Source organism: Maylandia zebra, linkage group LG7 (assembly GCF_041146795.1).
Source record: "Maylandia zebra isolate NMK-2024a linkage group LG7, Mzebra_GT3a, whole genome shotgun sequence".
Lineage (NCBI taxonomy): Eukaryota > Metazoa > Chordata > Actinopteri > Cichliformes > Cichlidae > Maylandia > Maylandia zebra.
Genome location: NC_135173.1, coordinates 64414693 through 64426074, shown reverse-complemented (window position 1 = coordinate 64426074; position 11382 = coordinate 64414693). Strand labels below are relative to the sequence as shown.

The 11382-nt window shown below is 39.8% G+C and overlaps 1 protein-coding gene across 1 annotated transcript; it reads left to right on the top strand.

Annotated features, from left to right (window-relative positions):
- The first annotated feature begins 445 nt into the window (after positions 1–445).
- tmem231 (transmembrane protein 231) lies at positions 446–8393 on the top strand. Its single transcript, XM_014409357.4, has 7 exons — positions 446–864; positions 1784–1950; positions 3117–3245; positions 4752–4895; positions 5582–5663; positions 5751–5856; positions 7866–8393. The coding sequence occupies exons 1-7, from the start codon at positions 726–728 to the stop codon at positions 8026–8028; spliced, it is 930 nt and encodes a 309-aa protein (XP_014264843.1). The 5' UTR covers positions 446–725; the 3' UTR covers positions 8029–8393.
- Positions 8394–11382: the final 2989 nt, after the last annotated feature.

Below are 11382 nucleotides of genomic sequence, written 5' to 3'. Positions count from 1 at the left end.
GAAAGTGATAGAAAAAACCCAACAGACACGTGTTTGCAGACATACCCAACTGAAAACATAGGCAAATACAGGAAGTGGCCTGAAACGGGTGCAAATTGACGAGATGCAAAAAGACACAAAGTAAGAGACACAAAACCTCCTCAAAGAGAAACTAAAAAATAATCAGAGACCCCCCTATCCTCAAAAAGATTGAAAAAAAACCCCGCAAACAACTTGAAACAGACACAAAAAGGGCCGCAAAGCGAAGCAAACTGATGAAAACGGTGATGAAATTATTCAAAAGTCAAAATTACAAGAAATAAATGCACAATAACCACAAAAATATAGAATCCCTGCCTGTAATGCGTTTCTGCTTCTGTACACGTTTTGTGTGTGTGTGTGTGTGTGTGTGTGTGTGTGTGTGTGTGCTCCTCACCGTGCTGGTATCGCGTGAATGCAGCACAAACGCGAACACTGGCAGCCATGGTAACCGCCAGACGCTAAGCTAGGAAGGAACATGGCGCGGTACTTGGTGCTAACATAAATAGCATGTTAATTCGCTGTGTTTTTGACCAGTGCCCTACTAGACTCACTTCATTACGGAAGCGGTTAGATGACTAAGGGATAATTTGTGGTTGCTTAGCATTTTATTGTCGGTTTGCCCACGCTGATCCTCCGAGGGCTTTCCGTCGGTTTAGCATCTTTGCTATCTGGAAGACTGAGCTGTTTATACCTCCAGCACACTTATGGCTTTCTATGAGGTGTACTCTCACCCGGCTTTGATTCGGTACAAAACGAGCGTGTGCACGAAAGCCACGCTGTTCCTGGTTGTGGTTCTGTGCCTCACCTACATCCCGCCTCTGCTGGTTGCTTACAGGAGCCAAGGTACATTTACGGTCCAGAAACTCTACATGCGCTCTAAAAACTACACCCTTTAACAGCAACACATGCCACGCTAATAGAAGCAAAATATTTGTTTGCACGTCACTCATGGAAAAACACCCGGGTTGCGCCACGCCATGGAATTTTCATAGATAGATTTTGCTGGTAAGGCAAAATCCAGTGGCACTTCCTCTATTCTCCCAAGTCTGCTAGGTATCAAAGCATGGGACAAGCCATGAAGTTTTAAATTACATTTATAAAACTCCCGATTGAAGCTTTTATACACCTATTAAGATTCATTTTGCACTATCAGACTTCATTTATCTCTGTCAGGAATCACAGGCTCCCTGTTTCTCTTATTGCTCTCGTATGACTGTGAAACATGTTAAAACGCTTAATTCATGTCTGCTTTAAACAGAAAACACATAGAAAGCATTGTACGTGGTTGTTTGATTGGCAGTAATTATTTTCACGTTTATTATTACAACTGATAAGCAAGTGGTTGGTGGTGTCCATGTGTAAAATGACAACAGAGTTGAAAACAGAAGCCTTCAGTGACATCATCAAGCTGCTTCTGTTTTCTAAATGAGGATAATTTAAGAAATGTATTTTAGTATTATTTTCACTGACTTTGAATACAGCATGGTTGTTGGAGCCAGACCAGCTGTTTTGGGTCTTTCAGAAACTGCTGATTTACCGGAATTTACTGGGATTTCCCCACACAAAAATCTCAACTCCAGTCTCTTGACCTCCAAGGAGTGGTCCAGCAATTCATTTATTTATTTATTTATTTCAAATGGGTGCTAGTCTGATTTATTTTGCACATGTCTGTAATTACACCAAGTAAGTAGTTGTAGAAAACTGAACAGTTTGAGTGGTACAAATACATGCTCCTTGTTCTCAAACTTGTTTTTAATTTTAGGTTTTTGGATAAAAAGGAGCACTTATGAGGAACAGCCAGTTGTGAGATTCCAGTATCAGACTCTGCTTGTTGCAGCAACCAGTACTAGGGGAGAATATGTCGCCTGGAGCACCTTCCCCCAACTTAACAACATGCTAGGAGCCAACCTCCGGATTCCTGCTGTCACTGTAAGAATGTGTTCACAACACGCCACTCAAATCAGCACGGTGCTTATGTTCTCTGGTAACAAACTACAGCAGAATCGATCCTGTTTTAATAGAAGACATGATATTTAAGTAATGAACTAAAGCACTGTGTTCACAGTTGAGTTTTTTGAGCAGATGACTGGATTGGATTAGATGAGATTAGACAGGTGATTAGAGTTTATGCTGAAATCAGAATTTAGAAGTAAGAAACTTGGCCGTGGTGTAAGCTTCATTTTCATGCTCATTCTGTGTATTTGTGAATGGTGCTTGTGACCAAAGTAGCTGTTAGTGAGTGCATCAGTGTTTTTCATCAGTAGGACCCAAGCAGCAACTTATGGGGCTGAGAAATGAACATGCAGTTCCCCTGATTCCCTTTTGGGGCCTTCTCAAAGAGTAAGGGAGTCTCCATAGACTCCCATTTAGTGCTGTGGGGAGTTTTTGTCAATGTCACAAGGTTGCTGTTGAATTTCGTTTATGTGGCTGACCCGTTAGCTTGCTTTGAATTAGGAGGCAGCTTTGTTAAGGCGAGTATGTCCAGTGAAGCAATGTTTTTCAGGTGGGCCAGTTAAATGTAAATTTTGCTCGTTTATCTCAGGATGGTGGTGCATGAGATGCAGCTTCTTGTTCTTGTTTTTAGTGATTATTAAATTTATTTAATACAATATCAATATTTGGTGTCCCCACGTTGATACAAAACTGCCTCACAAAATCAGTCAGTATAGAATAGCTGCAGATTTTGGCATTTATGTATTGGTTTAATATTTTTCAGCTCCAATACGAACTTGTAATAAATGTACAAAAACATTAGGTAAGTCTGCATTGTACCATCACAAAAGTACCGAAAGGCCTCACATGGCAATTACTTTAATTTTCTTATTTCATACAATAATTAATGATTTCACTGTGTGTAATACATTAGAAATGTCAATTATGTTATTTTTCCTCGTAGTCCAGTTGCTCAGTGAGCAGTTTGAGTTTACTGTCATTGAAAAGCTGGAAAACGTATTAAGTAGCGAGCCCTGGTTTAAAAAAGTGTCCGTTCCTGCATAATAAACATCATGTTTGTACTGAACAGTGGACAGATATGATTTTTTTTACTTTTAATAACAGTAGAGTCTGCTTTGTTCTTCTGTGACTGCACTTTGCAGGTGAGAGAAGAGGACCAGAACCAGGATGGGAAACTGGACCTCCTGGTCTTTCAGCTGCAGCTTCCTCTGAAACCCAATGAGCAGGTGTACAGCATTCAGCTGCTGCTCACCTTCAGCTACCAGCTCTTTGTATGTATCCCACAGCATTACCCACTCGCACAGACACTCCATGAATCTGTTAAGCTAGTTAGTGCAAATTAAAGGTTGCACATTGGGCCATAAATAACATGGTTCACCACTAAAGATGCTCCAAAAAGGCACCAACAGCAATAAGATGGCCAAGAGGTCCACGTTACTGACTTTAGATAGTTTAGGTTTGACCTTTCCTCCGTAGGAAACACCTTTTCATCAGACAAGGCTTTCTACTAACTTTAAACCTGAGAAGGAGCCATAAAAAGTTTATTTCTTTCACTTACGAAACTAATGTTATGAAACGTGATAAAACTTGTGAGGTAATGGTGGGGCTGGAGCTAAGAGGCACAGATCACCACGTGATTTTTATCAGTTTTAGTAGCTTTGGGGATTTTTTTAAAAGCCTTTTAAGCAGTTTTAAATGTCAATATTTCTCTCACTCTGCCTGCTAAAAATAGAATTAAAGCTGCAAGCAGCGACGAGAGGGCCCCCGCACCCTGGCGTATATCCAGGTGCGCTGCGGGCATAGGTGTCCATGCTGGACACCTATGCCCACTAGGTGGCGATGGAGAATACCATCTAAAGATCTCTGAAGCATATCAGACGTTGAACCACAAGTGAAGACGGGAAATAACCTACTGTGTATTTCCTGTCTCCACTAGGTGGCGCCATAAGTGTGACCTAATATTGGCACACAGATGTCTCTAGACTCGCATCGAGGCTGTGAAGTTTGGGACATACTGGACGATGTTTAGCTGAGATTTGACAATGTCGTGTCCTGTGGCGAATGAGTGAAAATTAGCGTGCCGCCAGGACCACGCCTTTTCGTGAAAATTCAAAAGCTTTGCAATTTAACATCACCGAAGCCTTTAGATTGTACTCACCAAAGCTCATGTAGATCTGATAAAAACCCTAGGAGGAGTTAGCTAACGTACGAGGCCTGAAAATGGACGAAATTGCCGCAAAATTCCACTTTAAATTAAAAATGGCTGACTTTCTGTTAGGTTTAGGTCAATGGGCCCCGAGACTTTTTGTTTGTCTCATGTTATACATGTTTACCAAATTTGACTCATTTGCTCAGCTATGTGTCTGTAGTACTTCTTAATAATCAGCATCGGTGGCGCTCTAGAGCCATTTTGAAACGCTAAATCGGTAAAATATGTAGATTTTATGTAAATTTTCAGCAGAACTGAGGCGTATGCACAATTTCACGAGTTTTTGAGCCTCAAATAGGCGATTCATTTGCCTGAATATTGATAAACAACAAAGCAGATACAATAACCTTCACACTTTTAGTGTTTGGGCCCCAATTATTACATGTGTAAACACATTTTTTCAGACAGGTAATAAATATTACCTGTTTAATAACAGGTATTTCAAAGTGCTGTAAATAATAAAATGTGGCCTTCAGTGTGACAGCACCAAAGTAGGGCCTTCAGGACCGTCTACGGCTGGTGGTTCAGCTAAAGCAGAGCGTAATATTTGTTGTTGTTGTTTTCCCAGCGGATGTCCACCGTGGTGATGCAGAGTCTGGCATACATGCAGCACTCCTCTTCTGTCCCCGGAGCTAAGCTGTTCATCAGCGGAGACCTGAGGCTGCAGCAGAGAACGCCTTTGCCTCACAGGGGGCTCTACAATATTTATAATGTAAGAGGACACGGGATCACCACCTTTTTCTCTCGCTACACCCTTTAGAGTAGATGAGTGCTTTGCTACCACATTCTGAGCCTGGAGCGGAGCAGAAAGGCACTTTTAAGATCTGATATCCAAAAGCTTCGTGCTTCAGTGGTTAGCGTCATTGTAGTATGCATGTGTTTGGTTTGCTAACAATGTTTGCTAATGTTAAATTAAACACACCAACCACATCCCAAGTGTCTTGCTTTACAAGAAGGGTCATTCACAGCAGAACAGTAGCTTCTTATCTTTTCTGTCTTCTGTAAAGGCGTGTATTTGTTAAGCACTCACTACCACTGTAACAGCCCACTAAACGCGCTTTTAAACTGGGTGTATGCATGATGGTGTCAGAGAGGCACCTGCCCAAATTTGTATCCATATGGTGTCATTTTTTAGAATATGTGTGACTTAGACATCCACAGCAAATGTAACTCCACATAAAACAAAACAAATCTGCATAAAATACTCCTGAAGTATTAATCTAAAGTTTACTTCAATATCAGAGTAATTCAGCTAGTGATTTTAGCCATCGCAATAACCCCGTATAAAAATATATTTGCAGTACACCATGCATCTTTGCTGTGTCAGTGTTAATACATGCTATGGGGGATGATTATACGTTAATGTGCTGTTTTCTCTTCCTCCGCGTTGATGCTAAGGTGTCGGTGATCGATGGCTCCAGCCCTTTTGCGAGCGCGTATGACCTCGAGAATATAATCAGGAGCTACCAGAACAGAAACTGTGAGTTGACAAAGGCGCTGCTCTTGTTTGGTTTAATGTAAATTTAGTCAAATTTTGCAAGTGTGTATTTTTTTTTTCCTGCCACAGTGACCACAGTGCTGTCCTGCCCAATCCCCGTGTGGACTATAGGACGAGCTGCTGCTGCTCCCTTTGAGTTTAAAGCTGAAATCCGCTACCCTGTGGAGGTCATCAGATATCCTTTTGATAAATACATTAAAATGGACATGTTTGTTTTCACATAGAGTAACCTTCAAATAAATATATCTTTGAATACTTTCTATGGATAAGGTTTATTTAAGGTGGGACGCTGCAGACAAAGCATGTTTTTTTCATGGACTGTTCAATTTTGAGCTTCCGAGGTATTTTATATAGTCTTGTCAGTCCTCTGACATGCTTTTGAGATGGTAATACAAAGGAAATGTCCAGAACAAACACTGAGGTGCTTGTTTTACACCTCTGGTAATGCACATGTATGTAAATTACTGTCATTTCCCAATACAAAACTTTAACAGTCATTTTCTTACACTCTGACATACTCTTCTACGTCATTTGCATACACCAGAGTTTCCTGTTTTATTCCTGCCTGTATCGTGATGCTTTGTATGGCCTTTTTGGCTATAGAATATGGATTTCATTGTGTATTTTCTGATTCATGAAGCGATAAAGAGAGATCTCAAACACTACCTCTATAAAAACCTTGAACTCATTTGGGGTGATCCTTCATTTGGACATTTGTGAAACCTCGTAATGTAAAAAATGATTATAAATAATTTAAGTAAACTTTCTGTCAGTATATGTTAGCTCCATGTCTCCAGAAGCCCAGAAACATTTCATAATAAAAAAGAGGTTTATGATAAATTTTATCTCATGTAAGTAGGCTTTTATTGGACATGTTTTCCACAGCAGTACTGTGCATGCATAAAACTAGGAAGGTAAAGGGAGGCTGTAGCAGCAAACCTCTGAATGTTTATTCTCTGAAAAATCAAATATTATTTCATCTTTACTCAATCAGGCGTCACATAGCTTTGTTGTTCAAAGCACTGTAAAATAATTCTGCAAAATCACTGCATCAGAAAAAGTAAGTAAAATGAATGTGGTGAGTTAGAATAACATGCAGTAGCTTAATTAACTAAGTGCTTTAATTTAGCTGGTAATTCAGCTCCGTTTGCATGATATTAACATTTTATGTCAGGAGACTGGGATGTCGTTTTCTTTGTCCCATTCAGTGCTTTACTTATTCACATGCTAAACTTTGCTATGAAGTTTTGGGTGAAAGAAAAGTCAGGTAAAATTAAGAAACTTGTAAAACACGAGTACAGAAAATTTAGAGCAGGGATGTTAAAATCATTAAAGTGACTTAAGTGACTTAAAGACTTGAAGAACTTTTTTGTCATTGTAGTTATACAACAAAATCTGTTTGGTAGCTCACAGAGGCCAGCAGCAATAAAACAAGAAACAGCATAGTAACATAATACAGTCACATTATACAGTGGGCCACATAATAATGGATTGGATTTTATATAGCGCTTTTCAAGGCACCCAAAGCGCTTTACAATACCACTATTCATTCACTCTCACATTCACACACTGGTGGAGGCAAGCTACAGTTGTAGCCACAGCTGCCCTGGGGCAGACTGACAGAAGCGAGGCTGCCATATCGTGCCATCGGCCCCTCTCCAACCCACGCTCAGCCCACGCTCCAACGTTAAGTGGGCCAGAGGTGTTAGACTCCCCTTTCTGTCACTGTACAGAGGTTTAACTGCACATTTAATCCTGGAGATGTCTTAATATAAGAATAAGAAGTGCAAATACAACATTACATTTACATCATTTTTCTGCACAGTAGAGAAACAGATGTGTAAAAGTTAAAAGAAAAAGTTCTGGTAGTTCATTGTTCTAACATGTAATTATCCTGAAAAAAAACCTCTGTCATTTAATTGTTTGTGTATTTTATTTAATTCATTTGGTGTAGTGTGAATGACCTTAAAAAAGGTCATTAGTAGTAGCAGAAGCTGTAAACCGTGCCAAAATACAGTTAAAAATTAAAAATGTGTGCCGTTGCATTCACATCTGCCAAAGCAGTCCAGAGGCCCAGACTGGAGTCTTTGTTGGGCTGATTCTGATTCTAATGTTTGACACCCCTGATTTTGGGGTGTGGTGTCTAATTTTTGTCATTGTTTCTGCCTTGACTTCTCCCTCCACCTATCGCCCCGGCTTCTGGGAAACCATCAAATTTGCCTGGATTCAATATGTCAGCATCCTCCTCATCTTCCTCTGGGTCTTTGAACGCATCCAGAGATTTGTTTTCCAGAACCAGGTTCTGACAACTGTCCCAGTCCCAGTGGGAAAACCTCACATGTCATGATGGTAGTAGTGCTTCAACCTCCTTATGCAGCCTGCCCACAATCTTCTTTTTCCTTGTTCTTCTTTGAACTTCTTTCTGCTGTTGCCTCTCGTGTGTTAACTCAGGTTTACAGTTAGCAGTAAGTGCTGCCCCATCATCGTCCAGAAAACCTGTTTTGGTGATCTGAAACACATTCACACATTAGGACCAGGCAGCATCCTCGCAACATCAGTACAACCAGCACCCATGCTGCACATTCAATTTTAAAACTGCTTTGATATTTGTTAGAAAGCAGAATCAGTCTGTCTTTTGTTGCACGCAGGAACTTAAAAAACAAAAAGAGTTTGTGCTATTGTGTGAGTGTATGTGGCAGAATCAGTCTTTTGTGTTGTGGCATAATGGATAATAAATATTTTTTACAGTTTTAACTATGTGTGTCTGCTTTAACCATAACATGTGTGTGATGATTTCCTAAGAAATGAAAACTAAAACCTGTTTTTTTTAAAGTATTCAGACTTTTTCTGAAGCAACCTGTTGTTTTTTAATGTTTTGTGACTTTTTCACGAAGCCATAACCCCAACTCACAACAATATTTATCTTAAGACACTTTATATCATAGGGTTAATAACCAATGAGCTAATGATCTCCTGTGTGAAAGCACTTCAAAGGAGTTCACAACAACCGAGCTAATGGAGGGCTGCAAGTAACCAGAGATCATAAATGTGCAATCCTAGCATGTGAAATACCAGAAGGAACTAAGTGTGAGAAAATGAGATAATGTTAATCATGAGGTTCAAAAGAATTAATGGTTAACCGATCCTATCATCAGAATATTTAGACAGAGCAAATGGCCAACACAGCTCGAACTGGCTGAAGGATGATTCTCTCCCTGTCTTGGAGTTGTCACAGCCCTAATCCTCAAGATTAGGACAGAAGAATTTTTCTTTGTGTGTTAGGAAGCATTCCTGGTGGTGCAAAAACCAGTTTCTCATTAACATTTACTCTTGGAAATAAAAAGGTGACAAGCATTTCATGTTTTATTACACGTCCTTTAAGCTTTGGTGCTTGGAGGAGAAGCAGTGTGTGTGTTGCTGGTTGGCTTGACCGATGTTTTTGTAGCAGTCCAAGCTCCTCTGTGTCTCTCCCCTTTTGGCCATTCAGGGCTTTGCACAAACAGCAGATGTTTTTATTCAGTGTGCGTACAACATGGACAGCCAGCAGACTGTGAGCAGAGTGGTTTAGAATGGCCAACTTCACTTTCAAGCCTTTTAATATGTCACCAAGTTCTCACTGTTAATTGCAAAATTCATGAAACACCCCCCATTTTTTTATTTGTTGATAAGATAATGGGAAATTGGAGCAGCGATTTATTGATACATCTGCAAACATACATGGAAATACAGATTATAAGGCAAAAATAGAGTCTGTATAAATCTAAGTTTGAAAGTCAATATTTAGTATGACAACTTTTTAAACCAATTATATAGATAGTTTGGCTTCTTGACAGCATTGAGAGAATTCCTGATCAGGCTTCAGTAAACAGTAGATGAATTGGATCAATTGACCTCTGATTACCTCTGTCTCTGATGTCTGTTATCCCCATTTTTTTTAAGGACAACATTTTCAGATAACCCTTGTGCACTTGTCCGGGTTCCTTAAAACTTTTAATGATACAGGTGCAGAAACACTGTTGTTATTTTGGGCATTTTTCATAGATTTAACTAAATAAAAGGCAACAAATGATGTTTTCTGAGATACACTGCTAGTAACAAAATGCCTAAAGATACAATTTAAAATTGGTTCTTTGCTAAGTTGTCTGTTATGTGTAGTAACCACACTGGTTTCTACACACACTGATTTCTACACACTGGAAACCACACTGGTTTCCACACATCAAGAGACTGAGCTAGGAGCCTTTTGATGGTTGAATGATTTACAGATCGGTGTTCAGTGGATTTAAAAAAGTATTTCCTGAATGCTTAACTTAAGAACACTTTTACACATTACAGGAAAATCTGGCCCATTGGGAACAAAATATGCAGAAACAAAGGGTGGCTCGAGACATTTGCACAGTACTGTATCTTTCACACTATTAGCAGGCTCTGTAGTTACTTCATTTTGACTTTGGGCGTATAGGCTGCAGTACTGCACTCTCTTCCTCCCTGTGACTCATCCTCCAGGGAGAAGTTTTTTAATGTGTGCATGTGTGTTTATGTGGTTCTGTGCCTGTACCAGAGCATTAGCTCATTTAAACCAATCAGTCAAAGTTTGTGCTGGACGAAACGATTTAGTAACACCCAAGCAGCTCAGCAACTTCATCTCAGAAAGATCATGTCTTAACCATTCTGTGGGTACTACCTTTTATTCGTTCTCAAGGTCAGATTATCTGAACATATAAGTCTTGGCTCACTTCCTGTTGATGTCATTATCTTTATCATAAACGTGCTGCATGCTCTTAAACAAGAAAAGAAAAGGTGTTTTATTATCAACTAAACTTTACCCAAGAGACACAGAAAGGACACGCTGCTGCTATATTTGGTTAATGTTTCATATTAGTCAATTAGATTCATTATTATAAGGATGTTTTTGCATCACCACAACAGCACAAACATAAAGTAGAATATGTGACTGGAATATTATACCTGACGATCCCAACTTAAAGCCTTAAAAAAATCAAATGGGTGCGTTTTTCTGACTAGGATGCCTGTTTAGCTTAAGAGAGGTGGACTGCTGTCCTCACAGCCTCACAATTTTTGCTCTTTATTATTTCATTCATTATGCTGATGATTTGTGACTTTCTATGCACTGACAAAGTACAGGAACATATTTAAAGGAAGACGTTAGCAAAGAAAAGTGGGATAGTCAAGGAGATGAAGAAAGTTGGCAGGAATGCTGAGAGGGTAGGTGTACGGCAAAGAGAGAGGGTGCCAAAGGATAAAGGCTTATGGGCATTGCATGTGAGGCTGGGCACTGAGGAAAGGACTATAGGCACAGACACTGAGCTGGGAAGGATGTGTACTGAGTTAGGGTGGTTTCGGATAGAGATCATAATGTACTAACAAGTGAAGAGAGTGTGCTGAGAAGATGGAAGGAGTACTCTGAGGAGCTAATGAATGATGAAAATGAGAAAGAGAGGAGGATGGATGGAGGAAAGTGAGTCAGGAAGTGCAGATTTCACATATTACACTATGAAGAGTGGAAAGGTGGTTCAGATGGCATGTCTGTGAAATATGAAGATCTTTAGGAGAGATGGCTTCTTTTAAACAGATTGATTAACATAATTTTGGTCAGAGGATTCCTGAAGAATAGAGAATTTCAAGTTCAAGGGTGACGTGCAGAGCTGCAGTAACTTTGGAGAGATAGGGGTAGAGTCCC